Source organism: Dendrobium catenatum, unplaced genomic scaffold, assembly GCF_001605985.2.
Source record: "Dendrobium catenatum unplaced genomic scaffold, ASM160598v2 fragScaff_scaffold_133, whole genome shotgun sequence".
Lineage (NCBI taxonomy): Eukaryota > Viridiplantae > Streptophyta > Magnoliopsida > Asparagales > Orchidaceae > Dendrobium > Dendrobium catenatum.
The window spans coordinates 7,920,850-7,945,626 of NW_021318595.1; the positions used below are offsets into that span (position 1 = coordinate 7,920,850).

The 24,777-nt window shown below is 30.9% G+C and overlaps 1 protein-coding gene across 2 annotated transcripts; it reads left to right on the forward strand.

The window, feature by feature from the left end:
- The first annotated feature begins 14,814 nt into the window (after positions 1–14,814).
- On the forward strand, positions 14,815–18,395 carry LOC110101124 (two-component response regulator ORR9). Of its 2 annotated transcripts, XM_020828910.2 has the most exons (5): positions 14,836–15,274; positions 15,412–15,503; positions 15,585–15,662; positions 15,803–15,873; positions 17,893–18,395. In XM_020828910.2, exons 1-5 carry the CDS (start codon positions 15,172–15,174, stop codon positions 18,185–18,187), a joined length of 639 nt encoding a protein of 212 aa, XP_020684569.1. In that variant the 5' UTR covers positions 14,836–15,171; the 3' UTR covers positions 18,188–18,395. The 2 variants fall into 2 exon arrangements, with proteins under 2 accessions (XP_020684568.1, XP_020684569.1); XM_020828909.2 differs by having other exon boundaries at positions 14,815–15,274; positions 15,412–15,662.
- The last annotated feature ends 6,382 nt before the right edge of the window (positions 18,396–24,777 follow it).

The window sequence follows — 24,777 nt, forward strand, 5'->3', positions numbered from 1 at the left end:
TATATATATATATATATATATACACCACATGATCACAACCAATAGTGGTTAACTGATTGAGTTCAGGTCCGATTCAAAATTGACTCAATCTACAACTCAATCGACTTGAACCCCATCCGCTTTATCTGTCAAATCTGACTTGCCCGCAACCCGAATAATCTAAACCTAAAATAGTAACCTATATTGATTAAAAAATATTGTAACTTGTTAGCCATAGAGTTTAGGATAATTAATGAAAAATAAGACAAGCATACCAACAAACAAAATAATTGAAGCAAAATAAATAAATAAATAAATAAATGGATAATTATTGTGTCAAAAAGATATTTGCCTGTCATTCTATCAACTCGAATCCTACCTAACAATTAAGCATGTTAGAATTTCGGACCTTAATTTTTTTTTTTTGGGGACATTTAGGCCATTTAAGGCAAATTCACACACACAACGCATTCACAAAGATTCGAACCTTGGACCTCTTAGTTGAAAGCCTAAGCTCTCAACCAATAGGCCAAGGAGAGTTGTGTACCTTAATTCGAATCAAAATTTTCGAATCGGATTCAAAGTCAAATTGCCAAATATAATGCTTCGTTTGGGACATCTTTTTTTATGCTTTCTAAAATGATTTTCAGTAAAAAAAAAATTAATTCACAAAATTTTGTATTAAAAAGCTGTTTTAGAAATCAACAAAAAAAATTTATCTCGAACGCAGCCTAAGTCATTTATGGACATCCCTAACAACTAATATAGTACTAACACTATTGCAAGTTAGACTATTAAACTAAAGGTTTAGAGTTTAATTATTAAAAAAAAAGCATTAACAATGGTAGAAAATCCTTAGTTAATCTCTGGTTTATTAATTTGCTTAGGGAACGTTGTTAATGTGCAGGTTCAATGCTCGTCATTATTTTTTTATGTGATTTGAAAGATTTAAACGGTGGGCTTTGTGATTTGCTTTGGCCCTTTCTCATTATTATAATGCTACATATGGATTTGATGGATCCATTATTTCCTTAAAATATAATATTATAAGATGTTTAAGAAAAAAACTAAGCACCTTTTATATTCTTCAAACATCTACCACTTTAGTATAATATTATGAGATTTGTGTTATTATTATTATTATTTACCAATAGATTGAACCAAATTAATATGATTTTTTTGGGGGAAAATAATATGGCTTTATATTTTGTTTTAGGCTTCATTTTGGACGACTTTCTTACTCTTTTTAAAGTAGCTTTTTAGTAAAAAAATCTTTCAACTATTTTTCATTCGGTACAATTAAGGTATGAATAAAACAATGAATTATCCCCATTCTCCAATGATTTTCCTCCATCCTCTTAATCTCCTATTTTCTAGAGTTGATGGCAACTCGAATTATAATTTCTCCTCTCTTCTTCCTTTTTTTTTTTTTTTTTGGCAAAACAAGTAACAATGTCTTGTCTTACTTATTTGGATTTTCAGTGCCATATTTAACACACAAGTTTCCATGGCGCTAATAATCAACTTAATTACAAAGAATAACAAAATATATAGCCTATCTAAGAAAACACTCAAATGCTAAAAGAGTGGATTGTCCAATATCTAGTTTATGATTTTCTATCTATAGTTTATACAACAACAACAATAACAAGTCTTTGTCCCACTTTGTGGGGTCGGCTACATGAATCATTTTTATCTATTGTGTTATGTTAAAAGTCAAATTCTTGTTTAAATCTAATAAAGAAATATCATTTCTATTTTTTTCTAACCAAGACTCTTTTACCTCTACCTTTCTTAACATAAGTCAAATCTAACACCTCTATTTTCCTAACCGGGTCATCAGAAGGCCATTGTTTTATGTGACCAAACCATCTAAGGGATTATCTCTAATCTTATCTTCTACTGGAGCTACTCCAACATTTTCACGTATATGCTCATTTTGCATCCTATCTCTAAGGGTAAAGCCACTCATCCACCTGATCATCTTCATCTCTGCAAAACTTAACTTAGTATTATGTTTTTTTTTTCTTTTAATGCCCAACATTCGGCACCATAAAGCATTGCAGGTCTCACCACCATCCTATGGAATTTTTTCTTAAGTTTGAGGGGGACTTGTCTATCACACAACGAATCCGATGTATTCCTCCACTTCAACCATCCAACTTGAATTATACTGATAATATCCCCATCTATTTCAACATCACTTTGAATAATATATCCAAGATATCTAAAATGCGTACTCTTATTAATAATTTGATCGTTCAAAGTCACAATCCCCTCACTAGGTCTATTACTACCAAAATTACACTCCATATAATCAGTTTTAGATCTACTCAAGTAAAAATCTTTTGACTCTAAGGTTGACCTCCATAATTTAAGTTTACCTTCAACTCCCTTTTTCGTCTTATCGACAAGAAGAATATAATCAGCAAAAAGCATACATCATAACTAAAGAAAATGTATGGTGAGAACATCCATGACTAAAGAAAAAAGATATGGGCTTAAGGTTAATCCTTGATGTAATCCAACTGAAATAGGAAAATACTTAGTCAAACCACCTTGTGTCTGAACACAAGTAATAGCTCATGCATACATATCTTTAATGATTTGAATATAAGCATTATTAACTCCTTTCTTTTCAAGAACTATTCATAGCACTTCTCTTGAAACTTTACCATATGCTTTCTCTAAATCAATAAATATCATATGTAGATCCTTCTTAATCTCTCTATATTTCTCCATCAAACCTCTCAATAAATATATGTCTTCCATAGTAGACCTACTAGCATGAATCCAAATTGATTTTGAGAAACATTAGTATCACGCCACAACCTACACTCCATAACTCACTCACATAGTTTTAAAGTATGTCACATTAACTTAATTCCTCTATAATTCGTACAATCTTTTGCATCACCTTTATTCTTATAAATAGGAATTAAAACACTCATTCTCCACTCATCTGGCATATTTTTAGTCTTCAAAATAGTATTAAAAAGTTTAGTAAGTTAAGAAATTCCTACATCTACTAAGCATTTCCACACCTTTATTGGAATATCATTAGGTCCAACAGCTTTTCCACACTTCATTTTCTTTAAAGCCTCTCTAACTTTGGTTTTACTAATATGCCGATAAAAATATAAATCTTTATTATCATTTAGGGTGCTAAGGCCACTAAAATCAATCATATTTTCACATTTTTTATTAAAAAATTTAGCAAAATATTTCATCTACCTTTGTTGAATATCATCTTCCAAGAAAGGTGCTTTTTGATATTGATCCTTAATACACTTGACTTGAACTAAATCATTACTACTCCTATCTCTTTGTTTGGCTAACTTATACATATATTTTTCTTCCTCTTTAATATCTAATCTATTATATAAATCATTAAAAGCTAAGATATTTGCATTGCATATTATTTTCTTATATTCCTTACATACCTCTTTATATTTTTCCCAAGTATCAAAATTTTTACATCCAAAATAATTTTTATAACAAATCTTCATTTTTTTTTCATATTTAGATTCCACCACCAACAATTTTTATAATTATGATATTTTCTCTTTGATACTCCAAGCACATCTTTTACAATATTCTTAATATCAATAGCCACTTTTTTCCATAATATTACCATCCTCAAGTACAGATTAAATCTTAAGATCTAAAATCTTACTCTCAAAATAGTTTTTTTTTTTAATATTTTTTAAATGGCCCCATCTAATCCTAGAATATTGTTTTACTTTATTTTTTAATTTTTTTCCCATTTATCTTAAAGTTAAAAACTAATAATCGATGTTGGGAACATAAATTTTTACTCGAAATAACTTTACAATCTAAACAATCTATTTTTTACAAGAAAATAATCAATCTAAGTTTTATTATATCCATTTTTATAAGTTATGAGATGTTCATCTCTTTTCTTAAATAAGATATTAGCAATTAAAAAATTATAAGCTAAAAAAAAATCTAATATAGTCTTACCACCTTTATTTGTCATTATAAACCTATGGCCACCATGAATGCTTTGAAAATCATCTACTTCTTTAGCATCATGTCCATTTAGATCTCCTCCAATAAAAAATTTTTTCATGTCATGATTATTCGATAAGTTTTTAAAGGATTCATGTCATGATTATTCGATAAATTTTATACTGGTTGTGGACTACCTAACATAACCCTCAATTTTTTTTATCCAGGACTTGGGACATGGCAACAGTAGTGTTAAAGAAACAAAAATGACACCTAATTAAAACTCTATGTAGATTATTTAAAATATGATCTATAATATATAAATCCCCTTTAAATACTTATTTAGATGATCCATATAACATAGGAATTTAGACAAGTTATTATTAAAAATACATTTGGTGGCGTTAGAGAGACAACCTTCCTCAAGGGGTTCAAGTTCATCTTAAGAAACAATTTTTCATTATCAATAAAAGATGATATTTAACATAGAGAGATGGACAGATTGGCAATCGATGGTCAACATGCAACAAACTTTTAGACTCAAAACCTCAACAATCATGATGATCATAAATTTAAAAAAGAAATTATCATTCTTCCTCAAGAAAGATAATTCAAATGATTATCACTACTAAAATAAACTAGTAGATTTCCAATCAAAATAAAATTTTAGCAAACAAGTCACTCAATTACATTTTTTTAGCTTCTCTACAAAACTAAACCTAAGTGACTCATTCAACAATCTTTGATTTCTCAAGCTCAAGGTCGACTTGAAGGGTAAGTACCATCTTCATTTATTCAAAAATATTTGTAAACTCCAAAGTACATTTGTTGGAATTATAGTAATTTGCACACCACTTAGTTACTTTGAGTTGGGCACTTTAGAAATCTGCTAAGCATGGCATGACCAGCACGATCACATTTCCTCTCTTCCCTTCAAAATAGTAGCAATATCAACATAATCAACCCCTTCCATAGCTAACAACTTAAAATATTCATCAACTCCTTCACTCCTAGAAGTTGGCAACTCAATAAGCACAATTGTGTTATTACTAAGAAGTTTCTTAATTGTTTTTATATAAGATGATCTAAACAACCACAATTTCTCCACCTTGATCTTCTTTAAAGGAGGTGGAGAAAAATAATCCCAATTTTTATGCTTTTGCGGATCTCAAATAACACTATCATGGCTTCTTTGATAGTATATTTCTTGATGCTCTCCATATCTTTAGAATATGAGAAAGAAAAGACAATGTTTATAGAAAAAAAAAATATAAAGTGTTTATTTTTTTGAAGCAGCTAATGAGTTGATCATTTGCCAATTCATGTAATCATTTATGATCAATGTGATAGCTTGTTGAGATTAATATTTAATTCTATTATTCCCTTTTAATTATTTTTTTTTTTCAAATATATAAGGGAATAGAAGAACTAAATCTACACCCAATATACTATGATGCACAAACATGAACATGACGATACAAACATGACACAAAAAATATCAATTATTAAAAATATATGACACAAATATAAATTAGACACACTATTATATATTTATATCTGAAAATTGGTGTAAAAAATTTAGATAAGTAGAATATTAAGAATAATTCAGAAATAATAAGTCATTTAATAAGTATTTATACTTAAAATGATTAATATTATGATGTCGAGAGTCAGACATCAATGCCGTGTGTCATGCATAGAGAGAGAAGATGATAATGCTATCGAGAGTCAGACATTGATGTTATTCAATAGACATCATGCATCAATGCTAAGATGGTGTTGCCTGTCAATGTCAAAGATATTGGATAAATATGAGATGTCAAGGCAATGCAGGGGTGTGATTATGGGTGTAGAAATTATTGGCATCTAATAACAATAGACTTCAATGTCAAAATGATTTTGAAAGATTGATATTGTCATTATGTCGATTATCGATGTTGAAATGGCTACGAGCATTATTGTGAAACCCTACCTGAGACTTACTAGAGAGAAATGAAAATGAGAATCTTTTAGGGTATTGAGTTCGGGCGATTTATATAGGACTGTGAAGAGAAAAATAGAAATTTAGTTTTTATTTATTTTTCAATAAATAAAATTTGACACATGAGAAATTATATTTAAATATTTCTTAAAATATTTAAGACACGCATAATTTATTTTTAATATTTTTTACATGTGTGACATGTGTTGGAGGCATGTCAGATGTATGTGCTGTCTTATATGTACGAGACATTGCATACCTCTTTGAGGTCAAGTGTTTATATTTATCAGTGTCCAACCTTGAACTACATTAGCACCTAACAATTCTGACCTAATCAGCTCCTATTTAGTTGATTATTTTTCATTTTCTTGAAATAGCAAATACTTCATAGAGTGAGCAATGACATGCTCAATAGGCTATCCCAAAATCTTATTATATAAATTAATATCTATATTTGCAGTATACAATTAAAATGTTAAATAACATTTATATAATAACAATAAAGTAATTTTACACTTAAAAAAATATGAACAAAGGGATTACTCAAACTTATTGGCTTATATTATCAGAAGGATGACATAGGTATATTTTAAAACATGAACATGCATTAGCAATAAATATCCAAAACTTATTACTTGAACTTGAACATTGTAAACATTAGCAAATACTTTCACATAAGCATCATAATATATTTATTAATATAATATCATTTGTACTTAAACTTATTTCATTTAACATAATATACAACATATGCTTTGTGATACACACATATCCTGATGTTTAATTATTACTCCACTTCTAGTTATACCTCCCAAGATCAACCTGTCGTAACATAATCTAATAAGATTCACAAGCTGAACATGTTCTATCGTGTTGAGTTATAACAGACGAATCCCAAAATCTAAGTTTTGTAAAGTTTTCAAAAATCTTCTTCCAATTCAACTTAAAAATAATAATAAACATAGAGTTGCTAAAAACATCTAGTATTAAAAATAAATTCATTCAAAAGATTTTCTTTTCTTTTTATCATAAAAAATGCATATAAAATCACAGTGCATAGCTATAAACAAAAACTTTTAAATTAGTGTAATAAAAAATAAATATGACTGTGCAAAAAAAAAAAAACATATAGACTCATATAAGATTCCTGAAATTGCTCTTCAACAGGCTCTTTCCCTTTTCCAAATCCTAAAAAGCAAAATGCAATTGGTAAGCGAAAATAACTCAACAGGTTACAAATACCGATCTAAATTCAAATACTTCTTTCATTAAATATTTTCTAAAATTATAAAATGTAACAGAACGATAATAATGCATAGCAGTTATCTAAAGATTAAAATAATAATACTAAGTAGCTAAATGAACTAAAATTTTATATGAACTCTATTCCGCATAATAGAATGTAACATATTTCTTCGGTCATAGACAGAATCTAAAGATTTTGGCATCTTATAACTTCTCATATAATTCCCCCTCTTTCAGATAGAGTCCAAGACTCTACCCTTATGACTCCAATCAGAATGAACTTCGAAGAGTTTCTGAATCCCGACATTAGAAATAATCTAAATGATTCTAGCCCCTCATATCTCACAGCAGACATTTTTTATATCAACGCTCATATAATTCAATTAATATAATACATAATTCATTGTAGTGTAATAATTAAAGCATAAAGGAGCTCGATGCAAAATTTCTCAACTTGCTATAATGCTAAGCAACATAATACACTACTAAGAAAAAAATATATTATTTCAAAATTTTACCAAATTATCAGTGATCTTGCAAAACACTATTTTAAGACTTTAATTCTGCAACACTATTTTTTGAGTTCAGGATTATTTTCTATTTAATTAAAAAGCGCTCATTTCAAAATGTACGTCATAAAGTTTTTAAAAAATATTTAAAATGTTTAGAATCTTAATCTTTATAGCATACAAAAAAATTCTCAGTAAAAGTTTTACTTACGCAAAGTTATCATATTTTTTTAATATAAAAATAAATTTAATTAGAAAATTTGGGAAAATTTTATTTTATTTTTTTTAATTGAAATATGCATAGTGTGACTTACCATGATTCGAATAACTTTTAGAACTAGGCTTACAGCTAAAAATGACCCAAAGTGGCTCAAATCCTCTTCTTTTCCTCTCAAAATTTTTTTTATTTTCCTGTAATGTCCCAATATCAAATTTGAAATAATTACTCTTTTAAAATCAACACCAAAGCTATATATTTCTCATTTATCAATATAATATCATCTGAAACAAAACTATTAATAAAAATATCAAAATACATATGTATTCTTATTCCAAAATAATATGCAATTTTAAAGAATCTTATAATTGAACTCTATTAACCCTAATCTTAAGTACAAAAATAGCTAAAATACTAAAAAAAAATAAACTAATAGTAAACATGGAAAATTCTGATATGATCAATCTCACACATCTAATCCTGAACTCTAACATGAAATTATTTAAACCACATATAATAAGCTTAAAAGCCCTAGGATTGTGGGTCAACCAATCCTATAACTAACTCAAAGAAGGGTAAAGAAGTAACATGCATATCATCAATCAATTTATAGTAATAACAATCATATGATTATGAATTGGTGCAAAAATAATAAAATGTAAATGTAGTATCAATAAAGTCTATAACCAATAAAATAGTATAGTATGGAAGCCAATGAAGTAGTATAGTGGGAAAACCAGTAAACTAATATGGGTGTCAAATCAATAAAGTAATCATCATATCAGTATTATCAATTTGTAGAAAAAATCATATAAATCAATAAAACTAAAGTATTAATAAAGACTATCAAAATCATATAAATACAGTAAAATCATATATAATATACACATGCTATCCAGTTATTCGATATCAACATCGAATCAGCATTTTAATCATATTATTCAGTATAATACACACACACACACATATAATACACACACACACACACACACACACACACACACACACACACACACACACACACACACACACACACACATATATATATATATATATATTCTAATTTATCTCTATTTTTAAACAATACAGTGAACAATATAGTGAATTCATCACAAGTGATCTCAACATTCACCTTCCACTGGAATTTCTTTTTGTTGTCCTACGCACCATCTCTCAACCTCTACTTCAAATAGAAATATAGCTACAGTGCCCTTCGGCTCTCTAGGAACTACAAGCTATCAAAAATATTCTCTATCCTTAATAGTCAATCTTCTATAACTTGGGGTCCAATAGTGTGACAATCCAAATTCTTAACTATCAGCATATTGTCTGCTTTAGCTTAAGAGCCTCTCAGTTTTATCCCATTGGTATAACTTTCGAGTAGGTCATCCATCCCAAATTGCTCTGGGATGAGTACGCTTAATTGTAAAGTTTCTTATAAAAGTTTTAGCCATTATAAAAAAAAAAAAAAAACCTTGATATTTAAGAGTTTAGCTTCTTTTACTTAAGGGGTTTCACAAACTCCTCAACTTAAGTAACTAACATACTCGCCAACATCTTTATCTTAGAATCATCTACCATAAAAATATGATTCTAGAGGTGGCCTCTATAAGTTTAAGTGGTGGCTCCTGTCATGTAGCACTTTATCCTATATAGGGTTCAATAGGTGGCTCCCATGGCGTAACGCTTTTTCATATATGATATTTAGTTTCCAACTTCTGGCTGATATATTGCTCTTACTATTTGTGACATCCGAAACTCATAAATATCAAGATATTATTTGCTTTGACCTAAGAGCCTCATAGTTTTGTCATATTTGTGTAACTTTTCAGTAGGTTATATATCCTAGAATTGCTCCGAGATAAGCACTCTTAATTACAAAATTTCTTAATAAAATTCTGACCATTATACCAAATGGAACATCAATGTTTAAGAGTTTAGCTTCTTTTTTCATAAGGGAATTCACTTAAGGAGATTGTGAAACCCCTTAAGTAAAAGAAGTTAAACTCTTAAATATCGAGGCATCTTTTGATGTAGTGGTTGAAATTTCATTTAAAAAACTCCGTAGTTAAGCATGCTCATCCCAAAGCAATTCTGAGATGGGTGACATACTGGGAAGTTACACTAACATGAAAAACTATGAGACTCTTAGGCCAAAACGGACAATATCTCGATACTTAAGAGTTTGAGCTATTACACTAGTGGATCGAATTCATCGACTATAGTGATGAGGTGGAGCTTCAGGATTCTTTATGCCCTAGAGCTTTTCTCTTCTTTCTCCTTCCTCCTTCCCCCAATGTGAAGAATGGGGAGGTCTATTTATAGTTTTTTAGGAGTGGCATTATTAACAAATATGAAGAAGATCAAGGACATATTGAGAGTGTTCTATCAGACAGTTGGTATTACCCTCATTGATCATAGATAGGTTATCAAGCAAGTGGTTTAGAGATATCAGAATTGAGTGATATTAGGCTTGTTAGATTCGTCTAGTCGATCCGCTCGATTCAACCATAAGCATGTCATATTTAAATATAATGTATTCATCCAATTAATACTTTAATATTTTAAATAGGCTTTGGTCCTTTAATTTGGGCTTATTTGGGCTCAGATTGGACCGAATTTGGTGTCGTTGGTCTCATCTCTTTGAGATATTCAATTTGGCTATAAGCTTGCTGAAATTAGAGTTTTGAAGATCCAAAATTTTAATTTAGAAATTTTCAATCCATATTTACATCGAGACTCGTGCTCGATCAAGATTATTTTTTTTTGTGACATATCAATATTAAAAATATTTTCGAATTGTTTGGTTGAATACACCACAAACATGGGTGGAATCAGGTAAAGCTCAAGGTGAGCTATTGCCCACCCTTAACTATCTTGTCCAACTTCAATAAATGTTGTTGGCCAAATTCTAAGAAATTTTTTTTTTCATAATTCATATATAAGATTATGTATTTTATGATCCTACTTTGTCTACCCTCAAAAGAGTTTGGTTTCTTCCCTTAGTCTACAAATGCAAAAGTTTTTTTTCTGTATTTTTTTCAAAGTCAAATTAATGCAATATACAATAATAATGCAACGGTGATCACATACAGTGGGTGATGATCGCCAACAGTGGTGGTGATTGATGACTGTAGTAGTGATAATTGGTGACAATAGGTAGGCAAAATGACTAAGATCGGAATGGAATTTTAAACTTCAGAAAATTGAATAAATTTTGAATATATTAAAAATAAGCTAATTAATAAATATTAAATTTATCATAAAATATTTTACATTAAAACACAGCCATTTAAATAACTGAATTTTTTTTTAAAAAAAATTATATTTAGTTTGCTTTACCCTCAAAATATACCTAAGCCCGCTCCTCAACTAATTTTTTTTTTTTTTTAAAAAGTACAGCATTATTCGCATAAAACTTCCGTGCGGCAAAAAGCACGGATCACATGGAGGGGCCGGACCTTTCACGACTGACTTTCGTGGAGGAAAAATCGGGTAATATATGACGTTAGCGAATCTCCATAGCAGATCTTGCGGGCCACCGCCAGGCCCACCAAATCAATAGACGGGCCCCCCACGACATTATCGCTAGTGGCCCAGGTCAAGCTTCCATTTTCCCAAAATTTGCATGCATGCATGCGCAGCTACTTCTCATTCTTACCTTTTCCAAGCGGTCGTCACATGACTACGCCTATTTCTCGTATTCACACACAATATTTCGTGGCGATCTCTTGTAATAAAAAATGAATATAAGAAAGCAAATTCTATCACTTGATATTATCAAATCTTGCTTGGTTGTTGTTAGGGCATCTCCAACCGAACGTTATTCGGATGTTTGCAGTTCTCGTGAGCGTTCCAACCGAGCAGTAACAGTGTGACAACGATATTGGCGTCCCACTGTTCACGAATGCATTTAAAAAAAATGGATAAAGAAAGAATATGTACAAAATATTTTTTTAAAATAGAAATGGAGTTCGGTTGGAGATGAATTATTATTTGATATGTCCCTTATTGTATTTTGATGTAGAAAATATATTTTCCAGTTGGAGATGCCCACACACGTTTAATAAGTTTTGTTTATTGAAAGTGATTCGTATTCTCTTTTATCATTAGAAAAAATGTGATGAATTTATGATTTCAATTGGAACGGTTTTATTACTGTTTTGTTTTTCAAACTATAACTACTTCTTTATTTGACAACTATGCTACGAAGCTGTTTTCTACTCTAGCTTTCAAAAACGTCATTTTCTCTACGGTAATTTTACAACTATCTTTATAAAAAAATTACAACAGTCTCAACGGACCATAAAATTATTTTTAGGCGATATCACAAGTTATTGATAAATATGATTTGAGTTTAAAAAAAAAAAAGTAGAACGAGAAAATTTATGAAAATTTTATTAGATTTTTAAATTGTGAAGTACTTGGCTTATGTGATATGAGTCGCATCCTCTAAAGACTCATTTGATGAACTAATTGATTTTGATAGTAAAATGTAAGTAATTGAACTAACCAGATTATTTTTCGAGCCAAATTATTATACTACTTAAGAAGTTGAAACCAAAGCTGCTTGCTTCTTAAGAGGGCTATGATTAAAGAAAAACCAAGACTACTTATTTAAAACATTCTCCTTAGGGAATATATTGAAAAAAAAAATTTATGGTAGAAAGGTAGCTTAGGATGTGAGCTTATGTTTGGCGGAATTTAATTGGGATTAATGCCTTGTTGAGGTTTAGAAAATAATATTAGATAGTTGGCTACCTAGGCTTTATAAGTAGGGTTTAGAGTGGTTTTATGATCTTGAATGATAAGTGGCTAGTATTGATAGGGTTGATGTCGACTATATGCATCATGATCATCATAAAGTGATAGTGCATATGAATTTCATGCATTGAAAGTTTGTATAAGTCTTATAAGTAATGACATGCATTAACACTTTCGGTGATGTTAAGCGAGGAAGTTCACATGCATTTATATAATCGAACAATAGCGTTCACGAGGCTATAAATAATCAATGATTGTCACAAAGTTATAATCATGCATAGTGGTCAGAAGATCATAGTTTGATAACAATGGTTAGGAGATTCTAGTCATAGAGCAATGATTAGATGCTGATGGTTAGGAGATAATGATCTGGTGAAGGTAATTTGGTAATGGAAGTTTGGAGATTATTATCAGATGATGGTAGTTAGGAAATCGTAATATGGAAACGATGATCAAGAAATTGTAGTTTGATACTAATGGATGAATGATGGTGAACAGGAGACTATAATTAGGTGATAATAATTACTAGCGCGCGTAATTAGACAACAACTATTGTTTCTAGTAACCATTGGTGATTTGGTGTCGGATGTCTAGTAGAACTCTAAGCTATCTAAATTTAGCTTAAGGTCAAGTCTCCCTCTTTCATTTGGATAACGGTGTCTATTTATAGTTTTTGAAAGTTGTGTTTTATTTGTTTTGGTTAAAGTCCAACAACACCATCAAACAACTCAATATTAATTCTCTTGATCATCCATTGTTCCTTTCGTATTTAAATGCATCAATGACCTTAAAATTTAATGATCTTAAATTTGTTAGATTTCTCTCTTAGAGATGCTTAATTTGATTGTAAGCATGTAAGATTCATAGATCATTTAGTCATCCAAATGAACGCCATGAAGCTTTCAACTATGCATAAGTATTTGATTTTGGCTCATTTTAACTCGAATCCTATCATTTTTTAGATTAAACCTTCAAATTGACCAATTTGAAAATTATTTATAATGTTCTAAATCATGTTAATTTTTAAATAAATTTAATTAAATAAAAAACTTTAATAAATTAATTTTTTTATCATATAATTTTAAATTTCATAACATGTTTGATTATTTCAATACTTATTGCATAATTTTATATATATATATTTAATATTTAAATTTTTATATTTATTTATACACAATTATAGTGTTTAAATCATATCAATGTATATAAATATAAAGATATTTTATTTTAAATAAATTAATGTTAGTGGCTTTTTCAATATAATTTGAAGGTTTGAATGTTGTGTAAATAAGTATAAAAATTTATGTGATAGATATATATTTGGAACTCCTTTCTACTTTGTTTAGTGTCCAATAGGTATCATAGAAAATTATATCATTGGATAAGACACGGATAAGGAGGAATTTTTATTGCGTCCTCCCACCTGACGTAGAGATATGTCCTCCCACCGCCAAAAAACTCATTTTTTGCTCGGTATTGCTAGGTATTATTTGATAATAACGAGGAATATCATCATGTAAAGACCAATACCGAGTTATACCTTTTTGTTTTTTATATAATTCCATTTTTTCTAACAAAATTTATTTTATGAGATGACATCCATATGTTATATATGGTATTAAAAATCTTATTATTTAATTAAAAAATTTATTTCAAAAAATATAATAAAGTAAAATATATTATTTATATTTTATTTAAAAAAAAAATTAAAACAGGCCAGTTCTTTCAAACTTAGACCGATTTGCCGTTTAAACTGGATCGGATCAGACAACTAATCGGTCCACGGTTCAATTACATATTTCTATCATTAAATAACAAATCACATATTTTAAGTATAAAATAACTAAAAGCAGTCGTAAATGTAAAAAATTTTCTGCAAAACGATTTGCTCGTCCTCTCAAAATCGAACGAGATCTTGAAAGCTCAGTCAGATCATTTTGAAGTCTGCCTCAGTCAACAGCATTAATGCAATTTCCATTAAGTTGGAGGACCAAATTGGCAAATGCGACAAACACAAACTTGCTTCAACGCTGTCCCCGCAGAGATCCTCATTATCCTGCATTGTACGTACCCACGCTTCCACACCATAGAGCTGTCGCGGATTTCAGCATTGATGATCACACTTATGCTGAACCCGCGGGTCTTCGTACCACAGTCGGCCATCTGGTAAAAAACTAAAGCTGCGGCCACCGAGCAAGATAGGAGGTAAAGTTGGAGAGCTCATTTGCTTGCTCTGTAATTCAAATCGGAGCGAATTGTTGAGGAAGAGTTGAAGATTCAGTTGATATACGATCGGATCTTGGTTTTGATGTGCTGGGATTTTGGTGGGGTTTGTGTTTTCTTTGCTTCTGCGGCGAAGATTCCATTATGAAGGTGGAATAGAACAGAAGGACGGAACAGAGGGAGAGGAAAAGCCAGTAATTAATCCCCTTCTTCAGTATCTTTCTCTATTTCAATCCATATCCATTTCTTGAGCTTATTAGTTTGAGGAGGATATTCATATTATGGCCGTAGCTACAGAGACGCAGTTCCACGTATTGGCAGTGGATGACAGCATCATTGATAGAAAACTCATTGAGCGATTGCTTAGGATTTCATCCTTCCAAGGTATTCTAGCTCGACATGATAAGAAAATGACCTCTGAGTGATTAGCGTTTTGATTTGTTCTGCTTCGTTTTTTAATCTAATTTGACGCTTGGATGTTGATTTTGATAAGTTTTAATTGCTTTATTTCTCCCTTTTAGTGACGGCGGTAGAGTCAGGAAGCAAAGCACTGGAGTTACTCGGCCTTCGCGAGGATTTGAAGAGCCCCCCATCTGCTCCTCCTTATCAGAATGTGAGCACTAGACCATCTTTTAATCTTAATTTTGAGGGATTTTTGGAGATTCGTGTTTTAGGTCTTCTCTTTTTCATTCAGGAGATTGATGTGAATTTGGTTATCACCGACTACAGCATGCCTGGGATGACTGGGTATGATCTATTGAGAAAAATCAAGGTAATCTTTTCTATATGCTTTTTATTTTTTTTACTTTTTCTTTATCTTTTAATGATTCCTACAAAGTTTTCAATTCGTTTGTTTGTTTGATTCAATAATTGTGGAAATCTGTGAGAGTTCATTGTTGATGGTTTATTCAGGAGTCATCGGCTTTGAAGGATATCCCTGTTGTGATTATGTCATCTGAAAACGTGCCTTCCAGGATCAACAGGTGAGAAGCAGCTCATTTTAGTTTTATATTGAGTTCAAAGTTCTATTTAAGGGACTGATGCTCTTTTTTCATCGTTTCACTACACCTGTGTAAAAAGAAAGATTATAATAATAAGTAGCTATTTGGTTAATGCATGCAATGAAACTTTATATTGTTAATCGATGAACTGTTACCAACCATGTTATGTAGATTAAATTGCATATGATATCCAAATAGTAGTGAACCAAATAGATCCTCAATTGAATGAATAAACACCAGAATTGTGGTGAAACTTTTCTCAAATAGAAATGCATCTTACCCTGTTTCAAATAATATTTTTGCATTTTAAATTAATAGTGTAATGTTTGGGTAATTTGTTTGTTGTTTAAATTTCTATTGGTTATTCTTATCACAAATAAAGGAGAAGGGAATTCGTTAATTTGTTAATAAATTTTGGAAAATTCCATGTAGAACCTAAAATAAGTTTGATTGTGAAAGGATTTGTTACTGTTGGATATTGGTCCTGGATTTAGATTTGTATTTTCTTAAGTTTCTGTATTAGGTTGGCATGATTAAGAATTAAAATTCAGCTCTTCTCCCTCTCCTCTTCTCTCTTCCCTCCCTCAAGAAACTCAAGAGGAAGTGCTTCTTCCTCTGCTTCAAGTTTCAACAGTTACCTTATGATTAAAGTATAAATTTTTTTTATCATAAGTTTGAATCACATAGTTTTAAATTTATCACTGGTTTTTTTCTTAAAAAATAGGCTTAGGCTTAATTTGGGACTACTTTCTTATTGTTTCATGAAGTAATTTTCTAATATAAAAATTTCTAATTAAAAAACTACTTCATAAACCGGTAAGAAAATTGTCCCACACGAGCCTTAATTTGATGATAGGATCTTATCTTTATTAGAAATAGCTTAGTATGAAAAAAAAATGAATAGAGGAAGTGCAGAACATCTTCAGTAGCTCTGTTTCGTCTTAAATGATAGAATGTCACCTCCATTAGTGAAGCTATTAAATGGTTGAGATGGACTTTTTTTTCTCTTGTTGTTTCTTTCACACGTTATTCTTTCCCAAACAAAGAAGTGAGCGGTCATAAATTTCTTGCTGTGCAAAATCTCTACTTATATCTACGTATTATTAAAGATTATGTCCTTTTCCTGCCTAACAAAATCTTCTCCAGATTTGGGTAAGTTCCATGCTTCCCCCAAAATAAATATAAATTTCCCAGTTTTGCTCTGTGGAATCTGCGAATAGGAATAAAAGAAAAGTGTTGGTCGTTTTAATCCAGTGCTCTTTCCTCTTCTGTCAAACATCCATAAATATTTCCCTGTTCTATGCTAGATTTTATTTGATCCTCACGAATCATTTCAACTTTTATGAAATCGCTTAACCATCTTAAAAAAGAGGAAGAGAAAGAGAAAGAGAAAGAGAAAAGAGTACACACCAAATCTTTATTGAATGATACTTCACTACTTAAATAAATTTAGATATAAATCATATTTTTATGATCCTCATGCATCACTTCAACTTTTGTGAAATGACATCAATATATATATGATTTTTTTTAAGAGTTATTGAAAAATTATTAGGTGCAGAGACAGAGATATGTCCGGACATGCACTTAAATTTTGACACGTGGAGTGCACTTTGGTTACACTTTTTTGTATGTTTTACATGCGCTTTAGTTGTGTTTTGATTGTTCTTTTATTGCGTTTTTTACTGTGTTTTGATTGCGCTTTGACTGTGCTTTTGATGCGCTTGGCTTAAAATTCTGCGGACACATTAAATATATAAAATAAAAAATAAATCCAATTGAATATCCACGTGTCAATATTTTATTGGAGTCCGGATGTATCTCTACGTGTCCGGACTCCACATCTAATAATTTCTCATAGAAGCAACTACTTTATTATCTATAAATAAGAAATGAGAATTCAAGATTTTGTGTGGATATGCCAAAGTTATTTCTTTGTCTAGATTTGTGAGTTTGACTTTATTTATTTATTTTTCATGTGTTTATCTGTGATGATCACAGATGCTTGGAAGAAGGAGCCGAAGAATTCTTACTAAAACCAGTGAAGCAATCTGATATGAATAAGCTAATGCCTCGCATACTGAAAGGGAAATCGAAAGAAAATCAGCTGGAAAACAACATTAACAATGGCTTCTGCACTGTTACTTGTGAGAACACTATAACTGACAACATGAAGAGTAGCACGAATAGTACTAATATAAGTGGCAACAAAAGGAAAGCCATGGATGAAGGGTTCTCACCTGAGAGAAGAAAGGCAAGATTATCAAGCAGTAACTGGCAATGTTGTGACATATAAAAAGGTTCAAAAACCCTTTTTTCCCCACTTGATTTTCATACATTGAAGCTTTTCTTTTATTTGTTTCTTTGCCTTCTATTGCCTGGAAAATCTGTAGTCATGAGCTTATACAATTCGATTTTGCTGTGCTCACAAAATCCTGTAATTTTAGAAATAAATACGTGTAGCTTTATCATCAGAAGTGAAAGCATTCATGGCCGATTTCTAAGTGTTCTTATTGAGAGATTCACAGCTCAAAGTCTTTCTAAGCATTCATGGCCAATTTCTAGCTTTATCACCAGCTAAGTGTTCTTATGCGAAAGTAAATCACGAAATGAAATAAATAAGAAAATAGAAATGCAATGGAAAGTAAAGAACTTCAAGATTTAATGTAGAAAATTTTGAAATTGGGAAAAATCGCGGAGACAATACATCAAGAAATTTACTATAAAAATTGAGAGAAATTTATACAGATCTATCTTATCTCTCGCTTTCTGCTTGCTTTTATGCTTTCTTACATCATTCTTACATATTATCCAAAAGAGAAATGTTTGAATATACCATAAGGGCCTTGAAAAAAGCAAGAATGAAAATTTGTTTGGTCCGACTTGAAGCGTTGTGAAGCTAGTTGGCGCTCAACACTCCGTCTTTAGTCCGCTTAACAGTGTTGCAGCATTGAATTTGGAGCGTTTTGGCGCTCCGCTCTCTATCATTTCTTCCAACAGACTTTTGCAACGCCGCGGCGCTTAGGTACACAGTGCCGGGGCATTGTACGGGAAAAAAAAAATTATATTGCTTTGCACCCGAACCTAACCAGTGGGAGGATTCCTCACCCCCCACCCCAACCCCAAAATATATAATAAGATGTAAACAAAGGTTCTCAATTCAATACATGCATTCATTCTCATGTAGCAATATCTAGATCGCGAATATTGGTATAGATATTACTAGATGAGAATAAAAGTTCGCATTAGATTATAAACCGAGGCATTTTGTTGGTTTAAATTTTGATTTAACAGATTAATTTGAGACGAGGCTTCGTTTGAGACAATTTTTCTTATTGTGAAAATTTTTATATTAAAAAAATATTTTTAAAAAGAAAGTAAGAAAGTTATCCAAAATGAAACTCAAAAGCACTTGTAGGTTTAAATTACAATTTTAAATCATGATTGCTAGTTAATTATATAAATAGAATTTAATTAGATTTAATTATTTATCAAAATGAGCTTTAAAAATTTTCAATTTATTTTGATATAGTATAATATAAATTATTTATATATTATTTTATCTTTAAAAAATAAAAAATAATAACTCAATTCTTCTCTTAGAATATTAATTTTTATGTTGTTTTGAGTCAATTTTGTCGCTTTTGAAAGAGAATTTTACTTATTTATCTTAAATGCTATTATTGTGGTCAAAATTTGCACACTTAAAATTAGTTTAATTTTTATTTAATAAAATCACCTATGTTTAGGCAGGGGATTTAACAAAACTCTACCAAAAATTGTAATATGATTCAGTAAAAAAAAAAAAAAAAGAGAAAAGTTAGTACTCAAAGAATATATCTAAATAGGAACTCTTCCTCTTGTCGACTCAACCTTATCTTAAAATTCTTTGTACACCTTTAATTCAATGTGCCGATAAACCTGAACACAACCATTCAGCAACAACACGAGCCAATTTACCTGAACACAACACAGTTAATGCAAACCGAATAATAATTGGGTCAAGTTTGGGGTTTTCGCTAGAAAATTCAATTGAATCAATATTTCAGACCCAAAGTAAACCAAAATTTAGTCGGGTTGGTCTGAACTAAATTTTTCGAGTTGGGTCAGTATCGAGTTGTTGTGTTAGATAATTTATTGATACCCCTACTACTGAATAGGATGCCTTGAAGATTATCATTGATTAAGGAAAAGGTCTAGTACACTTCGCAAGCAAATCATAAACATGTTAAGGATGGTTCATCTTGTTTAAGCACATCATTTGGATACAATCCAAAAGCTATATTTTGCAATTTAAATAATCATATATATAAGATATAAATATCACATTTTAATTAATGGGCATATTCCACAGGGATATATTTTCCAAGTCAATGAAATTTTCTTATTTATCATATATCTAAGGAAAAAATTTTCATCATAGCTTTGATGTGTTTAAATGGAATGGCACTGAGTTGATTTCAGTGGATGCATTGAAATAATAATACAGCATTCAAAAGAAGCTTATACAACATTTTGGTCCCTTCTTTTCCCATTATTTAGAAGAAGAATTAGCAAAATTACATCAAACAACAATAGTTTGGAACTTCTATAATAGTTTTGAAGAACTATCAATCCAAAATTCATGCATACCTCTGAATTTTTGCCATAATATTTAACTAGAGGTGCGAGCTCAATAATCAAAATCATTGTTACAAGCTTTATAATTAGCAAAATTGGTGAAGAAGATGTTGGGAATAAAATCATGCAATGAAAAGCAAACAAGAAAAGAGAAAACAAAACTGCAGAAATGAATACAAGGATTTAACGTGGAAAAACTCAAAATCGGATGCAATCCTTTAAGCCTAAATCACAGCTCTGTGGTGTTGCACTTGAATGCCTCAGAGCTAACTTCTCTATATTGTAATGTCGTAGTGCTGTAAAATGCAACATTGTTGCATTGTGCTCTCTATCTCAAAGGAGTACGTTCTACACTGCTGTCGTGTTGTACGGACAAGAATTTTTTTTTTTTTCAGGGACTTTGCCCTTGAACCCCTGAGCAAGAGGCATGCTGCCCCCCTGTAACCCTAGTGGGTTCCTTGTCGAACTCAACTAATGAACTTGAAGTATGAGTCAACAATATAACCTGATTGATCCCTGATTGATCAACACAATTAGATTCCACATAAATTTAACATAAGTCATGAGTTGTACACAAATAGAAATGAATATGCAAGCATTCAACGTGCAAAGCACACCAAAACAAATCCTAAATCTATCTCAATATATATATATCCTTTTCAACTTTTCATATAATTATAAGAAAGCCGTTGCAAATAAAATCTTATGCAATAACATATTTAAGTCAGAAACTAGTGTCACTTATAATGTAAAAATGCTTTCACATGTACTCATGAATTTTATGTGGATAAAGCCATGTGCCATTGGAGACCATCTTTGTTGGGCAATCGTTATATGATTAACACAAATCAATGCAGCATTTAAGAATTAATGCCACAAGATTTTTCTTTTCGAATTGTCATGAATTTATTACAATAATTAATATATACTTAGAGCATCTAATTGAGTAATTAATACATTATCACAAAAGGTAAACTATGAGAATAAGTGTGAGTTGAAACATAAGAATTATTTGATTTGTCGAGTTATGTCAAGATATTTTTAAAGAGATAGTTAAATTAAATTTGAATTGTTTACATAATTGTGCTGATTTACTTTAATAATTGTTTTTCACTATGTGCAATCTTGAAAAATTTATGCTGGATATTTTGTTTATCTGATTTCCTCCAAATGCTTTGACCTTTCTTAATATGAGTTCACTTATTTGGAAACTTTCGAGCTAAAAAGAGTGTCTTTCTGCACTAGATGGTAAAAGCCTTTTGATAGCTCATAAGTGTAAATAATGCAATATTTTATGTGTTATATTTTAGTGAAAATGTATTGATTTATTTGCATTGTGCAGAAAAAATATAAAAAGATACAAAATTTTAAGTATCATCGAGCACCGCGACGTTAGACAAATCAATGTTGCAATGCCATCAAGGGCACCGAGGGAGCGTTACAACATTGGCAAGGCGGCACAGACTTTTCTGTTGGATAGTGTCGTGGTGTCAAAATGGTCACTTTTGTAGTGGCATGTTTAGTGTCTTTAAGTGTTGCGGTGTCACAAAATATCACGCCTCTGCGTCAAAATTGACACTCGGGTGCTGTAGCATTTGAAAGTCTGCAGCAACATGACACAACAGTTGTAACTTCCAAATGGCATGATCTATCAGCGAAACGATACAACTGTTCACTAAATAATTAATCCACGTTAGCATGCACTGCAACGGAGCAAAAACATCAGCACAACAACGTTAGTTCATTTTGTGGGCCCTACGCGTCCAATCTTTTAGGTGTCACAGCGCTAGTTGCATAATTTATATTTCTCCTTAAATACTTATTATGTTATATTTGTAAGGGGATTCAGTCACTTGTATAATTTCAGTACTTTTCAGAGTACTTCTTTAGATCTCTCTTAGAGTCAAATCTAGGAGAGATCGACTAGGGAAGTACTAGATACAATCATTAGAGTGTTTAGTTAGTATTTGTTAAAACAATTCCGTATATTAAGGAAGAAGAAGTGTAGAAGAGACACATTGATCATTCATGGTGATATCATTCTCTTGTATTTTTGTTCTTCTATGATTTTAATGAAAATAAGTTTGCTTATCTTTTTTTTATGTTGGGCTAACTTTCTAGTTTTGGATTGATGATGTAGAAATTATATTAAGTTCTAATGAAGATTCTTGTGCTCTAAAAGTGAAATTCTATTTTTAATATTGTCCCATTCTTTATTTAATTCACAGTGATCATATGTATAGTTAAAACCTAGTGTGATATTTAGTCTCGATGAAGAAATGCAAGAACAACCATGAATATTGAAATAATATATTTGCATACCTAAATATAGGATGTAAAATATGCTAGATTTTTAAGGAGATGATATAACTTTAGGAGGTCAGCACATATCATTTTCATCACTACAAGCTCGACAAAGATCTAGGATCTAGGGATATATATACCATGAATCACATTAAAAATAAGAATTTTATTAGAAAAGATATATAATTTACATTCATCAATTCAAAACACTTTATTTAAATATTATATCCATTATTTTACTATTTTTATTCAGCGATTGAATCTCCACAACAGATAATTTTATTTCAGCAGGATAATTTTACAATTAAAGTAAACAACATTAGTTAATTGCTAAAAAATATACTTTTTCATGGGTTCAACACTCTACTCTATTATTTTATGACTTGATTCGACATGTATACTTGCGTACATTAAGTGAGATTTTTTATTTTAATATTAAAAAAACATAAGTATTATTTAGGGGAGATAGAGCATTAAACTTTTTTATAATCCAAATTTTACTCCGCATCCCCTATTAAGTTTTTTGGCATCATTACCAAGGAAGTAGTAGCATTTTACAAATTTTAATTATATTGTTGAATTAATTACATAATTAGACTTACTTATATCCTTTGTTTTATGTATTATTTGTGATTACATATTCATTATTGCATTAATTGCTATCTTGAATAGTTTTGCACTCTATTTTGTGATAATAATTAAATTTATAATCTAAATATTAGTTTGTGTGTGTATATATATATCGTCACAGTGCTAATTGTTTAAGCACCGCAGTGCTCGGTCATTTAATTCAAAAAGTGTCCCTCTACCAAAATCAAAAGTATATTGTGCATTTATAATTGTAATTATTAAAGTTAGGTGAGCTCCATGGCATAATTAGCAAGCACCGTGGCATTATCAAGCATCATAATTATTTCAGTTATAGCGTCGCAGCGGTTCCCTAACATAAGCGGCATGGTATTTACATGTATCAAAATCCGCAACGGTGGCCCTTCCCAAAGTGACACTCTAGTTTCCATAAAGTAGCGTCGCTGCGCCACATGGCCTAAATCATTGCAACGCTTGTCGGTTGACAATTTTGTCATTTTATTCCTATATTGAGTGTCGCAGTACCGTAGTGCTTCATCGCATTATAAGTAAGGGATCCATTTTCATTTCATTCAACACCTTTTATTTCATTCAAACTCTTTTCTTTTTCTTTGAAATCCTCTCCAGAAGAATGGCTCCTAAGATGTTTGACAAGAAGAGGGCTTCGTCCTCTTTTATAAGAGAATGCTTATCTCTGATGATGCTGAATCTAGGTTTACTTACTCGTTGTAAACAATCAATTGATTTTAGAATGAGGTTTTTAGATTCATGGTTAACCTATTATGCAAATCATAACAAGTAGAGGCTAGGAAAGATTTTGTAAAGAACCATTTACTGCTATTATTAATGTTGTTCATAAATGTTTTGCAAAAGGAAAAGAGGTAATGAATAATAAATGTTATGTTCGGGGTAATTGGGTCTCTTTTGATTCAATAACTATGGACCTCCGAAAGGACACCGCCGATTGCATAGTGCATGGGGGTATACGACCGCAGCACCCTGAGGAATAGAGACGTTTGCAGGCGTCCGTGCTCCTCGTAAACGGGCCAATGGAAGGAAAGATTAGATCATACATACGACTAACCATTGAGGATAGCTGCTCTCGCCAATGCACCCCGATGGGTAGTAATATATACAACCTGATCAAAACAACGAGTTTCTCCCACCGATACATTAGCTCGAGTAGAGTTTATTTAATGTAGTTCTGTTTCCCATGGGCGCAAGCCCCCGTGGTTAATTGCATCTCGAGCCTAGGGCCCGAGAAAACTCTTGATTAAGGATCCTATATTATTCTTCCCAAATAAGAGAGATGGGTACAAAAAGGGAGACTAAGAAGTTCCTACTCAAAAGGAAAGAAAGTTCTCAAATAGGCTT